General features: G+C 43.5%; 1 protein-coding gene across 2 annotated transcripts in view; it reads left to right on the top strand.

Annotated features, from left to right (window-relative positions):
• Window positions 1-2,132: 2,132 nt before the first annotated feature.
• Window positions 2,133-18,475, top strand: part of Gspt1 (G1 to S phase transition 1) — a 35,251-nt gene continuing 18,908 nt past the window's right edge. The window contains exons 1-5 of one of the 2 annotated variants that reach the window (XM_050136270.1): window positions 2,133-3,418; window positions 14,800-14,841; window positions 15,015-15,056; window positions 16,110-16,334; window positions 17,641-17,674. In XM_050136270.1, the coding sequence (XP_049992227.1) occupies window positions 3,076-3,418; window positions 14,800-14,841; window positions 15,015-15,056; window positions 16,110-16,334; window positions 17,641-17,674 (686 nt within the window). In that variant the 5' untranslated portion in view covers window positions 2,133-3,075. Of the gene's footprint in view, window positions 3,419-14,799; window positions 14,842-15,014; window positions 15,057-16,106; window positions 16,335-17,640; window positions 17,675-18,475 lie in introns of both variants that reach the window. The other variant, XM_050136262.1, reaches the window with a different exon arrangement.

Below are 18,475 nucleotides of genomic sequence, written 5' to 3'. Positions count from 1 at the left end.
AGTCTGTACCTCAAAAATCCTGAATGAGCCGGGTTGTGGTGGTGCATGCCTTTAATCCTAGCACTCTGGAGGCAGAGGCAGGCGGATCTCTGTGAGTTCAAGACCAGCCTGGTCTATAAGCACTAGTTCCAGGACAGGCTCCAAAGATACAGAGAAACCCTGTCTCAAAAACAAACAAACAAACAAACAAAAAACAAACAAAACAAAAAAAATACCCAAAAACCAAAAACAACAACAAAAGTCCTGAATGATAAAGGGCAGTCCTGTCATTTTACACCTACAAGTGCATTTTTTTCTTAAATATTTATTTATTATGTATACAATATTCTGTCTGTGTGTATGCCTGCAGGCCAGAAGAGGGCACCAGGCCCCATTACAGATGGTTGTGAGCCACCATGTGGTTGCTGGGAATTGAACTCAGGACCTCTGGATGGGCAGGCAATGCTCTTAACCGCTGAGCCATCTCTCCATCACCCCTACAAGTGCATTTTATTTGCCTAACTTATGCTAGGTGATGGACACAAAAACAACAGCCCTGGACTCAAGTTGCTCACTTTTAGCACAGTAGTAGTTGTTAGCAAGCATTTTTCTTCCCGCTGGAGCTCGATCTGGTAAGCCAATGCCTTTGAAAGCCAAAGGAAGGTTGTCGTAATAGCACATGTTTACAGTCTCAATGCTGGAGGTGCAGACGTCCATCCATCCCAGATTAAATAGCAGCTAATCTTGAATTGATAGGGAGCCTCCTGCCTCTGTTCTCCTTGGTACTGGGATTACAGGATTGAGCCAACACACTGGGCTCATGAACTGCTTTTCTAAACCACAGTTTTAGCAATTTCTGACACTGCATAGAAACTGTTAATTCAATTAGTTGTTAAGAGCTAACATTATCAGAATGTGATCAGCCAGCGTCCTAGGGTTTGGCTCTATACATGGCAGGGTGGTTGGAAGACTGTGGTGAGCTACTCCAGTCAGCTGCATGCACATGTGGACATTGTCTCTGGAGTGGGCTGAGGAATGCAAATCTTGAGTAGAAAATGGAGACACCAACTAAAAGGAGAAAAGAGTGGTGCTGTACAGTTTCCAGTGGTTCAAGTCATCCGGGGTCACACAGTGAGACCTTGTCTTAAAACACACACAAGAAAAAAAAGTCATCCACAAAACACTACTTAAAGTTGAGTGTGGAGGTATATCTGTAAGCAATTTTAGTACTTGGAAAGTGGAGATAAAAGGGTCAGGATTTCTAAGTCAGCCTGGGCTGCTGCTGCCCCTGCTTAACAAACAAACCCAACTAACCAACCATAAAAGAAAAAAATTCCTAGTTTGAGGGCTTGCTGTAAAAAGTAACTGAGAGGGGCTGGAGAAATGTCTCAGAGGTTGAGAGCACTGGCTGCTTTTCCAGAGGTCCTGAATTCAATTCCCAGCAACCACATGGTGACTCACAACCATCTATAATGAGATTTGATGACCTCTTCTGGCATGCAGGCATATATGCAGGTAGAACACTGCATACATTAAAAAGAAGGAGAAGGAGAAGAAAGACAAAAGACAAAAGAAAAGAAAAACAAAACAAAACTGAGAGCTTCGTGTTTAGTTCTCTCCTTAGGCAACAATTCACCCTTAGCTCCTTCACAATACAGTTGTCTAAAGTCAGCATTCCAACTTAGATCTAGATTTTAAAAAATAAAGTTGTAAAAACATCTTCTTTACACACTATTCTGTAATTTCCAAGCAGATTGGCTGCATTCTGTCTAGACACCTTTCAGAGGAAGTAAAATTAACAGTAAGATTTTCTGTGTCTTGGCCTCCAGGAGATTTACAGAAGTTAACAGGTACCTAATTAGACCGAGTTTTTCCTACTTCCTGCAGTAAGGGACTAAAGGTGAACTGTACTTCATGTCATTTTCCCCACATTTACTAAAATGTAACCTGTAAGTGTGAGATGCAGTTATTATTAAAGTACTGTGAATATAGTTGACAAATCTGGCTATTCAAAAAGAAACCACCTAAAAGTGGATAAGGAACTGGAAGAACCCAAATCGCCCATTGGCACCGCTGGACACACTAACAAATATGGCAATCATGATTAATTCGGAAATCTGGCAGGGAAGAGGAACAGATGGAAAAAAGTTTAGGTGAGGGCTTTTAATGACTAGTCAAACATAACGTGAGTCATCAGAAGTTTCCAGTTAACAATCCCTTCTGCCGTACATCCTGGGCCCATTCCTTTATGAGCCACTCTGCTGTTTAAACGGTAACATCTCAGGTTTTACTGCCTCTTCCACAAATGAATACATAAAAGGAAAGACGCTCCCCGCCGGCTTTGAAATGTAGGGCAAACTCTGGTTGGGGTGGCGAGAAAAAGAACAAGGTACAGAGACTGAGGAACACAGAAGGCAGAAAGGGTGTTGAAAGTGGGGAAGAAAAAATTTTTTTGCTGTTGATGTCCTCACGGGCTGGTTGGATCGTCGCCGCGTGCTGAAGGGCCCAGCCCACCGCCCTGCCCCAGCAAAGAAGGGCCTGCCCCTGCCCCCACCCTGCAACAGACGGGGCAGCCGGTCGGCCACCAGACCTCTGCCTCCTCGCGCTGCCTGCCGGGAGCTCCAGCCGCTTCCGGTGACGCTTGATCGCTGAACTCCGACTCCCGTCGGCCCCTGAGAAAACCGCAGCAGGTTTGCGCGGGTGCTGTCGGGATCTGTAGTTTATCTGTCGGCCGAGCTGCGTAGACGGGAACGCAGGCTAACATAGCCGGGAACTACCGAGGCGAAGGTACGGGTAGTAGCGAGGGGTCAATTCACGCCAAGCGTGGGGTTGGCGGTGAGGCCGGCGGCGGTAGTTGGGGTTGGGTGGGAGGAGATCCTTTCGCACACACGAGGAGGGTTGAGCTGCTGTCGCCGCGGTCGCGAGTGCCCAGTCTGGACTGTAGCTGCCGCCCAAGACGCCGAGGAGTGAGTCGTTGGCCTCCGGCTCCTCTGTCTTGTCCTCCTCGCTGGGTCAGCGCGGCCTGCTCCTCCCCGGTCGGCCGCCCCCGCCTCCATTTCCCGCCCTCTCTTCACCACACACACGGCCCCCCCGATCATGGATCCCGGCAGCGGCGGAGGCGGCGGAGGCGGCGGTGGCGGGAGCAGCAGCAGCAGCAGCGACTCTGCGCCCGACTGCTGGGACCAGACGGATATGGAGGCCCCCGGGCCGGGGCCTTGCGGCGCCGGCTCCATGGCGGCGGTGGCTGAGACCCAGCGTGAGAACCTCAGTGCGGCCTTCAGCCGGCAACTCAACGTCAACGCCAAGCCCTTCGTCCCCAACGTCCACGCCGCAGAATTCGTGCCGTCCTTCCTGCGGGGCCCGGCCCAGCCGCCGCCATCCCTCGCCGGCGCGGCCGGCGGCGACCACGGAGCGAGCAGCAGCACGGGAGGCCCTTCGGGTAAAGGGCCGGGCTGGGTGTTCCCAGGGCCCGGGCGGCGGGCTGAGGCCGGAGTTCCGCGCCAGCGTGGGTGGGGAGGACGCGCGGCCAGAGCGGCCTGCACGTGGGGCGCTGACAGCGGCGCCGGCTGGTCTGGGTGGGGCACCTCCAGTCCCGGAGCTGGCTGGCTTGGGGCGCCCGGGCGGGGAGGAGCGGAGAGCCGGTGGCGCTCGCCCTTCGCCGAAGGCCGCGGTTTACCCGCAGACGTGGGAACCGTATGGGACCCGGCAGGCCCTCGGCCAGGCAGTGCCACGAGGCCCAAAAGTGGGGACTGATGGGGCCTGAAGTCCCGCAGGTGGGCGCTGTGAGAGCCTAGGAGTTGGGGGACAAGACTTATCTCTCCGCCTCACCCAGAGAGCTAGTGCTCCGGCTGCAGTTTCTACTATTGGAACTGTAATTGCGTTTTAAATATCTGTGGCACCGGTCGACCTGAAGGAATCCCAAGATGCATTGCAGGCCTGCGGTTCGCCAGAAACTGTTGGCTGTCAATACAAAGACCTTTTATCATTCTTAATAGTTTGAAAACTTCAAAGGTTCAAAAATGTCAGGAAGATTCCTCAGTAGTAACATGTGGTAGGAAAGCTCATTGACTTGTGTGAGGTTTTTAAGTGGGATTTAAGACCTTCTGAGTGGCACGTTTAGACTTTAATTGCTTGAAAGTGTTGACCTTATACGGACTGCTTGCTATAAGAGCGGTTTGTGTGCGTGTATTGGTAGCTTAGTCTGTTACTTGAATATTTCTGATAACTTCATAGTTGTCCCACGCAGCAACTACAAGATACACTTTATGTCGTTTCTAGTTTCAGTCTTTAGACATCTCTTTACAAGCTGACTGTGGGGATGGTAACCTGCTTTCAGGGACTGGTGTTGTACCAGTGTCTGTTGAGTGAACTTAAGTATTGCCTTCGCACTGGTGCTTATTGGAGTAAATGCGGTATTGTCTTTTTAAAGAGAAAGGGGAAAGGGAAGGAAAAAGGCTGACTCTTTAGTTCTTTAGCAGGGAGGCTGTGGGCCAGATCGTTTGAGCTCATTTCAAGTGAGAGTATTGTTAATTTCTGTGTTTTAAATTCTGGACCTTAACCTGTGTGGTGGTACACCAGGTAATGTCTGTAGTTCCAGAACTCTAGAGGTGGAGGCAGGCGGATGCTTAGGGAAAGCAGAGAAAACAAATATCAGTGTCACCGAGCCTCCCTCTTCCAGGTGTGCAGTGCTTGTCTGTGACCCCGGGGACTCAGGAGGCTCAGGTAGGAAGATCTTTAGGTGAAGGCCACTGGTACTATCTGGAAAGTCCCTCTAAAAATAAAGTAATAAATACATAAATGCCAAAAATAAGCAAAGTGCTCTTGGAAATGAGTTTCTTAGGAAACTTTTGCTTCAGTTTGCTCTCCAGGAGTGAAAGGGTGTTTAGGGAAATGCTTTTGTGAGGAACATGTGTAAGCACGGTTTAGATGAGACTGTTTTGGGTGGCTGGGGTGAAGAATGAACTTTGGGGCTGTATCATGCATGAGGGATTTGTCATACTTACCTGCCCCCCCACCATGGGGTTTGAATGTTTATTGACTGGCATTTCTTTTATTTGTGTGTGGTTGATACTTCCCTTTAAACAAGGAAAACCAACTTTGTTTTGTTTTTCAAGACAGGGATTCTCTGTGTAGCCTTAGCTGTCCTTGGCTGTCCTGGAACTTGCTCTGTAGACCAGACTGGCCTCGAACCTATGGCTGGGATTAAAGTCGAATGCCTGGCTTAAAATTCTATTTTATTTATTTGCTTTTTGGTTTTTCCAGACAAGGTTTCTTTGTGTAACAGCCCTGGCTATCCTGGAAGTCACTTTTAGACCAGGCTGGCTTCGAACTGCCTATGTCTGTCTCCAGAGTGTTGGGATTAAAGGTGTTCGCCACCAAATTTTTTTAATTGTGTGATTTCTGTGAGTGCAACACTTGAGAAACATGGAGAATTTCCATGAATTCCAGCTCAGTCTGGGCTAGAGTAAGAACCTGTATCCATCAAGGAGAAATAATAATATAAACATTCTGTGTGTGGTGTCTGAATATTGCCTGTGTATTAGTCTAAAGCTATATGGGACTAAAGTTTGGAAACTGTGGGTTTATAAAATGCTACCATCAGTGAATATTGCTTGGGGAAAGCAGAAAAAAACAGATGGCAGTAGCACTAAGCCTGTAACTCACTGAGGGGAACACAAATGCTTTTGATGGTGAGTAAATGATCCATAAGGTACGTGGCCTGTTGCCTTCGTTATCAATCCAGTCTGTGTTTGGTGTTTCTAGTAGGAGAGTTGTGGTGAGTGGGGCTCTAGAATAACCTTTAGGGTGTGCCTGCTGATGACAACTGTCTCTCCTTTCTCCTGGAAACGGTGATTTGCCCCCCCCCCTTTTTTTTTCTTTTCCTTGAAATGCAGTAGAGGAAGGGGCTTTGGTGCCAAGAGTCTTTACTGTTCCTGGAAAGGCCGTCAGTCAGAAAGAACTAGTCACCTGCTGTTGAAAATGTAAAAACACCAAATTCAGGCTGGGTGGTGGTCGTGCACACCTTTAATCCCAGCACTCAGGAGACAGAGGCAGACTGTGAGTTAGAGGCCAGCCTAAGCTACAAGAGCTAGTTCCAGGACAGGCTCCAAAGCTACAGAGAAACCCTGTCTCGGAAAAAAAAAAAAAAAACACCAAATTCCTAACAATGATTAAGTAAACTCATTTAAGTGTTATTAAGTATAAGCATAATCCATTTAAGTCCAGTTTTCTGCAGAGCCAAGTAAATTGGGCTAGTGACTATAAATGAAAATAGAGGCCTTAAAAAATGACTGGAAATTTTAAGTTTTAGTATATTCTCAAGGTTAAGCAACCATCGTCACTTAATGTATTTTTTTTTTTTTTGAAGACAAGGTCGTGTTGCCTAGGTTGGTCTCCCCGGTGCTACGTAGCCAAGAATGACCTTGGACTTTTCTTAATCTTCCTGCCTCTACCTCCCAAGTTCTAAGATGACAGGCTTGCCCCACCACAGAAAGTTACACGATGTACATGATATTGGGGCTCAACCCAGGGATTTGTACATGCTAGGCACACACTTACCAACTGAGCCCCCCATCCGTAGTCTTGTTTTGGATTTTTAAAAAAAAAGATTGATTTATGTATTATGTATACAGTGTTCTGTCTGCATGCATGCATACATGACAGAAGAGGACATCAGATCCCACTACAGATGGTTGTGAGCCACCATATGGTTGCCGGGAATTGAAGTCAGGACTTTTGGAAGAACAGCCAGTGCTCTTAATCTCTGAGCTATCTCTCTGGCCCAGATTTTTTCTTTTTTTTAAGGCAGGTCTCACTATATAGCCCAGGTTATCTTCTCAGTCTTCCTGCCTCAGCCTCCCAGAGACTGAAAAAATTACTTGTGATTGCCACTATGCCTGCCTGACTTTCTGATCATTGGATAGTTTTAAGTTTCGTCATTGGGGCTTGAAGATTAGAGAGTATCCAAAATCAAAATGGGTATTTTCTGCAGAATTCTTATACTTTGTTATGTTAACCAGTTCCTATTTAAAAAAAAAACTGGATAGTCTTTTATTTTTAATGGCACTGATAGTGCAACCCTGAGCCTCTTGTACATGCCAGGCAAGGACTCTACCTAGCATTTACCCCAGCCTAAGAGGATGTGTGTGTGTGTGTGTGTGTGTGTGTGTGTGTGTGTGTGTGTGTGTGGTACCCTGGGGGGGGTCATGGAAACTAGAGGAAGACATAGAGTGTCCTACTTTATTACTGTCTGCCATACTCCTTTGAGATAGGATCTGTTATGAACCCGGAGCTAGGCTGACAGTTAAACCCCCAGTGGTCCTCCTATCTCTGCTCCTCCCGGCCCCACGGCACTGGAATTATATGCACCTGTGCCTTTTTAAAGTGAGTACTGGGGATTTGAATTCAGGTCTTGTATAGCAAGCTGTCTGATACACTGAGCCATCTGCTCAGCTTCCCAACCTTTGTTTTTGATTTAGGTTTTGTTTTACAATTTAAATGCCTACAGGAATAAAGATGTAAAGAGTTGGTAGGCCTCATTGGAATATAAGTAGAGGACAATAGGAAAAAAATTGGTGGTAAGTATTGTTCCTAAAATATTACAGTGATGGAGATTCGATTTTGTTTCTTGGTTGATGTCTTCACATATACTTCACCTTAAGTATGAGGATTTAGGGGCATCACCTAGTATAAGGTTGAGTGGTTGTTTAAACTTAAAATTTTTGACTGGAAACAAACCTTTGGAGCATGTTTTACTTAGTGTTGTTAGAATATAGTTTATTGCATGGTTGTGTGTGTGTGTGTATATATGTGTATATATATATAGTTTACCTCTTTGAAATCGTACAACATGGAAAGGGCAGGCAAAGTGGCTTAATAGGTTTAAAAAACAAAAAACTTGCTAAGCAAGCCTGATGACCTGCGCTTGATTCTTGGAACCAACATAACTAAGTGGAAAAGAAACCGATCCACAGAGTTGTCCTCTCACCCTCGCATGCACACACACAATAATAGTAATAAATTTTGAAAGTAAAATTATTAGGGCAGTTGGGGACATAGCTCAGTAGTAGAGCACTTGCCTGGTAATAAAATGGCCCCAGGTTAGAACTAGCTCCTTGGCACTATAAGGAAACAATATCAAATTCTCAAGACAAGTTAGGGAAATATAGTAGAGAACAAATACAAGCCTTCATTTGCTTGCTTTTGTTTGCCAGGGAAGAAATTAATGTTAAAAATAGAATTATCACCAGGCAGTGGTGGCGCACGCCTTTAATCCCAGCACTCGGGAGGCAGAGGCAGGCAGATCTCTGGGAGTTCGAGGCCAACCTGGTCTACAAGAGCTAGTTCCGGGGCAGGCACCAAAGCTACAGAGAAACCCTGTCTCGAAAAACAAAAACAAAACAAAACAAAAAAAAATCTTTCTGGCTAAAGAGAAAGAGATGAAAAAGACTTAGTCAACTTTTGTGGTGAGTTAACATGGTGGAAGGGAATTTTTTGCTCAGCTGTTCCTTCTAGCAGTGAACAAGCATTTGCCTGTCTACTGAACATAGGATGCTTGCAAGGCATTGAAAGAATGCTCTGGTAGGAATATCAAGGCAATGAGTATGGTCTTTGAAAGAGTCTAGAAAGAAGCCAAGTAAGTTTACAGTAGTGGAAGACTGCGGAAGAGTGCAGACAGGTAAAGGGTGTGGAAGCAAGAGGCTGGTAACATCCAGGCCCCTTCAGTAAATGGTTCCAACCTTGTTATCCTAATGATAACACTAAAGATGTGTCTATTTTCTGCCAGGTGTTCTTTATGAATGCCTTGGTTTTGTTTTGAGGCAGGATCTTACTGTGTTTTCTAGGCTGGGCCATAACTCATCTATCTTCCAAGTGCTGGAATTACTTTTAATATTTTCAGGAATTTAACAAAGTAGAACATGACATATCTTAGTATTTGATTCTTTCTTACCAGACAGCAGTGGGTTTGGGTACCTAAAGTTTTGTCCTTGTTTTCAGTAGATTTTAACTAAGTAGCTTAGCAGTAAATATAGTTTGTTTATTCATAAATAACTTTGTTCTTTAAGATCTTGTTACTGTTTCCCACTGTAATTCTTCTTTCAAAGGGAAAGAAACAGTAAGAATTTCTAAGCATTTTCCATTGTTATAACTTATTTCCAAACAGGTTCCAACTAGGTGATTGTCATTTCAGTTGAAGGACAAAAAAAGAAAAGTACATATGACTGTGTAGCACGAATAATAAAAACCCAGAGACAGATATTGGGGTTCAGCCTGAAGATCAGAAAAGCAAAGCAGCCAGCCACTAGAGATCTTTTACCTCTACCAAATCTTCAGACCGAAAGGGCAAGATCCTGTCTCCACAAATGCTCAGATCCCACCCTCCACTCAGTCCTGTCTCCTCCCTTTATATCCTCTCCACCCAGCCAGCCATATTGCTCCTGTCTCCACCTCCCTAGTGCTGGCATTAAATGTGTGATTCCCAAGTGCAGGGATCACCTTAGTGTGAGCTCTGTTTCTCTTTTAGACAGATTCAATCTTGTGTAGCCCAGGGTGGTCTTGAACTCAAAGTGATCCATCTACCTCTCTCTGCTGAGTCCTGGGATTAAAGGTGTGTGCCACCACTCCATATTCGTCTGACTAGTATGGCTTCTTTGCCCTCTGATCTTCAGACAAGCTTTATTTATTAAAACACAAACAATATACCACCATATTACTGAGCAATAGGTATCCATCTTTGGGTAGTTGATTTTTGTAGTAGGACAATGTCTTCTATTTTTATATCTTACACTATATGAAATGCCTCTGGCTTATGTATTTTAATATACTTTTGTTTTTGAAGTAGATGAGACATAAATTATAAATAAGATCTTTTCAGGATTACTTGAAAAAATGTTTTTTGTTACACTACAGAAAGTCATATCAGGTTGGTATGTGGCATTGCTTTAATGATATAATAAATAGGTTCTTTGAACATTCAAGCTGAAAATTACTCCAACAGAATATAATCTTAGTTTCGAATAGAGAAATAGAAGCCTAAGCATGCTAAGTGGTTGTCTGAAGTCACTCCCAGAGTTAATGACACCGTTGAATCCTGATTTACCAGCTGCTAGTTTAGAGCTCTTTTTGCCCTATCATGCTGTAAAGAAGGGAATGCCTATAACCAGTGTCTATAACCAGCATGGGTTTTCTGACAGTCTAGCCCTGGAATTTGCCTTTCTAATGTTTTCATTCTTAAAGGTTTTTGTAATAAGTGCAGGACTCTGAAATGCTTGTTGTAAATTTATGGAGCAGTTACCACAGCTTACTGCTTAGTCTCAACTCTCAGTGCTTGGATACTGCCACCCCATTTTGTAGATGTAAAGATTACAGATTATAAAAGCTAAACACCTTAGTAAGAATATACTCATGAATAAATGGAGGAGCAGGCTCTGGTTTCAAAGCTTATTTTAGTGATAGTGACTCTAGCCGGGTCGTGGTAGTGGCACACACCTTTAATCCCAGCACCTAGGCGGCAGAGGATCTGTGTTAGTTTGAGACCAGCCTGGTCCACAGAATAAATTCCAGGACAGCCAGACCTACGTAATGAGACCCTGTCTAAAAAAACCACCACCAACAACAACAAAAAAAAATGAAACAATCTCAAGACCCTTTCAGAACCAGGCCCATGAGTCTAATTTTCTCCATCTTCTGTCTCACTGCTGAGTTTCAAGTATTATAACTGCCCCTTCCTGCATTCAAAAAATTCATGTAGATGGCTTTGAACATGTTTCTTTGCCTTTGTACCTGTGTTCTCTCCTCCCCTCTCCCTCCCCTATCCCTTTCTTTTTTCACTTTGAGTCTGTTCATGATGCCCAAGCTAGCCTTGAACTCTTAGACTCAAGTGATCCTCCTGCTTCCACCTGGGATTTCATGTCTCAGCTTTAGCATTTGTTTCCAGGGTCTTACTGTGGTAGCCCTTGCTAGCTGTGAACTCACTGTGAATCCCAGACTGACCTCAACTTCAATAATCCTCCTGTCTCGCCCTCCGGACTGACAGTACAGGCTTACTACAATGTCTAGCTGCATTTCCATCTTTAGAATGTTTGAGAAGTAAGACAAACCATGGTGTTTTATGACTTTGTTCTGTTGTCTCCTTTAACTATTTCCAGTGTTGCCTATAGAAGAAAGAAACCTCTACATGCAATTTTGGTGAGATGGGTTGGTCTCCTGAGTGCTGGAAATCTTCAGTTCCTTATTTAAGCGATAAGTCAACCTCCTGAGTAAGGCACTTTCCATAACCCTCCGTTAGAAAGCTGGCACTTCCAAAATGGTTTTTACTGTATTCAAGCTTAGTAAAAATTCAAGCCCCATGGTGATGGTATACACTCTTTAATTCCCAGTACTTGAGATGCGGGGCAGCAGATTGCTTTAGTTCGAGGACAGCCAGGGCTATAAAGAGAAACCCTTTTTGTACAAAAAATTCAGTGACTGCATGGAGTGGGATAAGGAAAGTGCAGGGAAGCAGTGTGAACCTAGGTGAAGCTAGGTCTGGAGGCACACGGTATAATCCAGGCAGGAAGAGTGCCACCAAGTTTAAAGATAGCCTGGGCTACTTTATGAGTTCAAGGGTAGTATGAGCTACAAAGTGAGACCATGTCTTTAGTGAGAGAGAGAGAGAGAGAGAGAGAGAGAGAGAGAGAGAGAGATTGAGAAGAGGGCCAGGAAGATCTTGGTCATTAGGTAAAAACAAAGCAAAGAACTTGCCGTATAAGCCTAAAAACCTAAGTTTGATCCCCAGAAACTATGTTGAAAAGCCAGATGTGTGTCTATAATCCCACCATTACTATGGCAAAATGAGAAGCAAAGACAGTAGAATCACCCCCAAAGCTCATGGGCCAAGCTAACTGGAGGAGTACATAGTCCAGCAGATGCAAGAGAGACCCTGCCTCCCCAGTAATGTGTAATGGAAACCAACTCGTCAAACATTGTTCTGCCCCTCATGTGTGTGCTTAATGCCACTGTTGCATCTGCTTGTGCATGTTCTCTCTCTCTCTCTCTCTCTCTCTCTCTCTCTCTCTCTCTCTCTCAAATACACAAAATCAACCAATCTGGGAGAGAGGGGCTGGGGCAAACTGAAAAAAGAAATGAAAACTGCTAAAGTTAGTTCATTAAATTTTTTTAATTTTAAATTCTGGGGCTGCAGAGATGGCTCAGTGGTTAAGAGCGCTGATTACGCTTCCATAGGACCCAAGTTCAATTCCCAGCACCCTCATGGCAGTTCACAACTGTCTGTAACTACTTCCAGGGGATTCAACACCCTCACATAGACATACATGTAGATAAAACACCAATGCATATAAAATAAAAATAAATCATTTTTTGAAAGTTACTTTCTAGGTGGGCAGTGACGGTATACACCTTTAATTCCAGCACTCGGAAGGCAGAGTCAAACAGATGTCTTAGTTGGAGGCCAGCCTGGTCTTTAAAGCAAGTTCCAGGCCAGCCTAGGCTACCAATGAAACCTTATCTCAAAAAACTAAGGGAAAAAAAGGAGTTGTTTTTACTTTATGTGTATGAATGTTTGCCTGCATGCATGTTGTGCATCACATTTATGACTGTTAGATCACCCGAACTGGGAGTTAGTGTTGGTCTGGTGTTTGGGTGACTGTCCAACAGATGGTTGCGAACCACCAACTGCTGGGAATCAAACCTGGGTCCTCTACATGAGCAAGTGCTCTTAACCACTGAACCATCTCACCAACCTCTTCTTTATTTTTTGAGACAGGGGCTCTCACTGAACCCAGGGGCTCACTGGCTAATCCAGCTAGCCTATTCTCTGCCATCCCAGTGGTAGGGATTACAAGCACGTGCAATACACTGGGTTTTTGATGTGTCTGCTTGGGGTTGATCTTGGGTCTTCATTCTTGAGCAGCAAGTGCTTCTCAGACTCAGGCCCATCCCCAGCCCTAGGAGAATCATTTTAACTTGAGACATAGTTGTCGTCCTGCTACACTCCATAGAATTATTCATGTTTCAAATAAATGCAGGTATGTTTCTAGCTGTGCGGGGAGCAGGTACATGGGTGTGCACAGGATGAGTGAGTGTGAAGGACAACCTCAGGTGATGTTCTCAAGAATGTCGTCACTTCCTTTGAGGTGGTCTGTAAGTGTGGGTAAGTTAAGTCCACAAGAGCACAAAATAAAGGGATCTTTGGTGTGTTTCGGCATCTTAGAAAGTCTTTAGCTGTACCATTTGTGCTTTTCAGGGAAAAAGAAATCAGACTCACATAGGAACGCCTTAGCAGATTAGCAGTTCAGCAACTGCAAACTGAACTGTTGCTTGATTTTAGAATTCTAAGAATTCTGACTTCATCAGAATCACTTAAAATAATAATAATAATTTTGGCCAGGCAGTAGTGGCACATACCTTTTTTTTTATTATTAAACGTTTTCATTTATTTTATGTCCGGACCACAGCTTCCCTTTCCCTTTCTCCTCCTGTTGCTTCCTCCCTCCCCTTCCCTCATCCACTCCTCCTCCACCTCTGCCCAGAAAGGTGCAGTCCTTCCATGGTGTCAGCAAAGCATGGCATATCGAGTTGAGGTAGGACTAAACTCTTCCCTTTGTATTAAGGCTGGGCAAGGCAACCCATTCTGGGAATAGGGTCCCAAAAGCCAGCTCAAGTACCAGGGACTGGACTGGTCCCATGCAGGCTCCCTAACTGTTGGTCCAGAGTCTGTGAGCTCCTATGAGCCCAGGGGTTGTTGGCACACACCTTTAATCCCAGCACTTGGGAGGTAGAGGCAGACAGATGTTCGAGGCTAGCTAGCTCTACAGAGTGAGATCAAGATAGCCAAGGCCGCACAGAGAAACCTTGTCTTGAAACAAACAAAATAATAATTTTGAGACAGAGTTTCTCCATGTAGCTCTGGCTGTCCCCTAACTAGTTAAGTAGACCAGAGTGGCCTTGAACCCAGAGATCAGCATGCCTCTACCTCCTGAGTGCTGGGATCCCATTGGGCAAGAATCACCTTTTCCGAATATATTACTGTATGTATTCCAGAGGCTTCACACAGTTGCCATTTAGTGTCGAATTACTTGGGGATTTGATAACATTGCAGTCTCAGCCTTCTTGGGTTGGAGGATTGCCAGAAGTAGAGAAGAGAGAGAGGCATATTGAATAAGTACAGTCCAACTAATTGTATTTGTTCTGGGCTTTGTATTACATTTATAATATCTGTGAAGGAAAGATTTGGGAAATAGGATTAACATTTTTAACACATTCCCACTATTGAAAGTCTATAGAGCTTTTAAGTTACCATTTTGTGTAAATGCCGGTGTGGAGGTCAGAGGACAGCTTTGTGGAGTTGGGTCTCTCTCTCTCCTTCTACCTTTATGTGGGCTCAAGGGATTGAATTGAAGTTGTCAAGTTTGGGTGGTGAACTCTTTACCTGTGGAACCACCTTGCTGGTGCCTTTATTTCTCTTATTTCCCTGCAATTGGTAGTTTTTTTTTTTTTAAGTAGGCTAAACAGACTTCTGATTTGAAATCCAAGTTAGCTGCCATTGTTCTGAGTTGCTGAGGTTTGTGATATGCTTATTGAACTTCTTTTATTCTGTGTTAAAAGATAAGTAAATAAGCTGGGTGGTGGCACATGCCTTTAATCTTAGCAGAGGCAGGTGGATCTCTGTGAGTTCGAGGCCAGCCTGGTCTACAGAGTGAGTGCCAAGACAAGCTCCAAAGCTACAGAGAAACCCTGTCTTGAAAAACCCCAAAAAAGAAAAAAAAAAGATAAGTAAATAAGAGAGCTCAATTTCTAATAAAACTTACTTTTCTTAACCAGCACCTGTGGAGTCGTCTCAAGAACAGTCATCATTGTGTGAAGGTAATTATTTTAATGTCTAACCAAGAAAACATTAAGTTGTCTGTGATGTTTAAAATTAGATACTGTTGGCGGGAGGGGGAGGGAAATGGGAGGTGGGGAGGAGGTGGAAATTTTTAATAAAAAAATTAGATACAGTTTCATGAATATATATTGTATCTTAATTTTTTTTCTAGGTTCAAATTCAGCTGTTAGCATGGACCTTTCAGAAACTGTTGGTAAGCCTTTCTGACCTTATTTAAGACAGTAATGGGAACACTCCAGATTTAAGGTGTACATGGTCTGATGACTGAAATGTCTTAGCTCCAGCCACACTTAATGTTTTGCTATTAAAATTTTAACACAGCCTGGACAAATTAGTGAATGCACATGGAATCAAGAAGAAGAGTGCTATTCCTTTGACTTTTTCTCTTTATTTATTCTGCTGCCTCTGCTGTAAGAGTGCTGGGATTCCAGGCATACGCCATCACTAGTCAAACATTTCATCAAATTCCTGTCCATTCTTTTTTTTATTGATTTTTATTGAGCTCTACATTTTTCTCTGCTCCCCTCCCCCTGCCTCTCCCCTCCTCTTCAATCTTTTCCAAGGTCCCCATGCTCCCAGTTTACTCAGGGATCTTGTCTTTTTCTACTTCCCCCATTGTTTTTGTTTTTAAAGATCTATTTACTATGTATACAGAGTTCTGCCTGCATGTATTATTCCTGCAGGCCAAAAGAGGGCATCAGATCTCATTACAGATGGTTGTGGGCCACCATATGGGTGCTGGGAATTGAACTCAAGACCTCTGGAAGAGCAGCCAGTGCTCTTAACCTCTGAGCCACCTCTCCAACCCCCCATCCTTTTTTAAAATAACTCCATTAGCCTTAAAAGTTTCCTATTTCCAAAGTGACTATTAAAGTTAATGCCGAAAGTTACTATTTACATTGAAAATTTACCTCCTAAATTCTTTCACACTCCTTATTCTGGTTTCTATACTTTCCTTTCCACTGTCAGGGCATCTTGATACTGGAATAAGTGGGGTTGGGCTTTTTTGTTAACTTGTAGTCTGTCCTTAGGAAATGACACCATGCTAGTATAGCTGTGTGTCATAGTATAGGCTCCAGCTCTCTGCTGTCAGGAATGAGGCCAGCTTGAAAATCCACCCATCTCTGTCTATGTCATGGGTGTCAGGAGAGGGGCCTAAGCAACTTATATTTGCCACTTTAAAGACTGTTTAAAATGCAGGCAGGTATTGTTCAAGATATTGAGTTAAAATACTTTTCTTCAGTAGAAAATGGAGAGACAGAAATGTCCCCAGAAGAATCATGGGAGCACAAAGAAGAAATAATTGAAGCAGAGCCAGGGGGTGGTTCCTCCGGAGATGGAAGGCCACCAGAGGAAAATGCCCAAGAAATGATGGAGGAGGAAGAAGAAATACCAAAACCTAAGTCGGTGGTGGCACCACCAGGTGCTCCTAAGAAAGAACATGTAAATGTAGTGTTCATTGGGCATGTTGGTAAGTTTCCTTCATAGAGCTCATAAACACTGACAGGCGTTATTGGAAAGAGACATCAACGTGTGGAACATCTTTTGTTTAGCTACTTGGAGATGTTGAGAGAAACTGGGTCAAAATATTGAAATACCTAAAGTGTTCTGTATACATGCACACACTGAGAGTTGACTGCAGGGTCACATGTAAAGTGCTTTCTTTGTTTGTAGGCTAGGTTTCTCTGTGTAGCCCTGATCTGGAACTTGCTCTTTAGACCAGGATGGCTTCAAACTCAGAGATCCACCTTATTTTTCTGCCTCCTGAGTGCTGGGATTAAAGACATGTACCACCACTGCCCAGCTGTTTTTATGTTTTTTAACTTGCTTCAGCTGACAAGAAAAAAAAGTGCCAGTGTTTTGTTCTTGAAGTTTGGGCAGATGAACTGTTTTGTAGTGCTGTAGAAGCTGGAGGAAAAAAATGAGCTTCATTGTGTGTGATGGATAATTAGTCTGCAGACCATTGGTGATGGTTTGCCATACTGTGATACTTAATTAGTATCCAAGGGATGTGCATGTTTTGTTCTCTTTAGTTGATCTGTTCCTTTTAGTGGGATTAACATTGTTACTACTCATCTTAATTTTGTATGAAATAAGAAATTAGTAATTTAGAGTAACTTCTGGGTATTTGCCAAGTAACTGGGTTAGCCAAACAAGACCTTGCTTAATTATATGATTTCTGACTTTTCAGATTGTGACAAAAAATAGTGAATTCTGTGTTATCCCTCCACCTTGAGACAGGGCCTCACTATGTAGTAATCTAGACTGGCCTACAGCCCTTGTTCTTCCTGCCTCAGCCTCCTGATTTCTAGGATTGCAGATGGATCCCACCATGCTTGACCTGTCTCTCTTTTGCTATATCATACTCCCTTTAGAGAAGAATAACTTTGAAATTTGTAGAGAAATGCCTATCCTGTTTCCTAAAGTCAGGGATGCCTTTAATCCCAACATTCAGTAAGCAGAGGCAGGCTGATCTCTGAGTTTGAGGCCAGCTTGGTCTACAGATAGTTGTCATAGGTAGGTAGGTAGGTAGGTAGGTAGGTAGGTAGGTAGGTAGGTAGATACTTCTTCATCAGGGAAGTATTTCTCAGTCCTTATTGCCCTATGAAGATCTTAGCCTTATTCATTGTACATGGGAGAAGGTCCCTGAAATTCCTATTACAGTTCAGTTGTTTTTGCAAGACTTGATTATACATGCAAAAAAATCCCTTCAGTTATATTTGTGTATATATCAGTTGTTTTTAACCTATGTACCCATATTTTTATTCTTCCTTTAGATGCAGGCAAGTCAACCATTGGAGGACAAATAATGTAAGTCTCTTTTATCTAATGGTAGAGTTAATCTGATTGGATAAATTTTAGGCATTGTAAGTGTTCATGTTGCCATTCAAGGGAGATAAAAACTGGTCACCACCTCAAGTTAGAAACTTTAATAATAAATCATCTGTACAGAAGGTACCAGTTAAGTAATTTTTGTTTTAGTGTGATCATCAGTTTTTAATCACTGTCAAACTCTTATGACGCACTGTTTCTAAAACCCATCTTTAAGAAACAAAACATGTTATATGTGTGTGCTTGTGTGTGTGCATGGTGGTGGTGATTTTTGTACTTGAATAGCTGGGATTAAAGGTGTGAACCACTCCTACCTGATTGCTATGACTTTTTAAATAATTTTTATGTGCATTGGTGTTTTACCTGCGTGTATGTCTGTGTAAGAGCGTTAGATTCCCTGGAACTGTAGTTACAACAATGTTGTGAGCTGCCATGTGGGTGCTGGGAATTAAACCCAGGTCCTCTGGAAGAGCAGCTAATGCTCTTAACCTTCAGGTCTTGTCTCCAATTCTACAAGACCACCCTCCCTTTTTTTTTCTCTATTTTTTGGCAAGGCATGTTGTTGCATACCTTTAATTACGGCATTTTGGGGGCAGGTGGATCTCTGAGTTCAAAGCCAGACTTGTCTATATATAACATTCTTGGCTAGCCAGAGTGACATAATGAGACCTCGTCTGGAAAGCAACAACAAATTTTTGAAGGTGTTGTTTTTGTGAGTATATGCATATATGCATGTGCAACTATGCCTGCAGGTAGCTAGGGAGGCCAGAAGAGGTTGCT

Source organism: Alexandromys fortis, unplaced genomic scaffold (assembly GCF_014885135.2).
Source record: "Alexandromys fortis isolate MF-2015 unplaced genomic scaffold, M_Fortis_MF-2015_v1.1 scaffold_29, whole genome shotgun sequence".
NCBI classification, from domain to species: Eukaryota; Metazoa; Chordata; class Mammalia; order Rodentia; family Cricetidae; genus Alexandromys; species Alexandromys fortis.
Note: the sequence above shows the minus strand (reverse complement) of the source record. Positions and strands in the feature narration are given on the sequence as shown.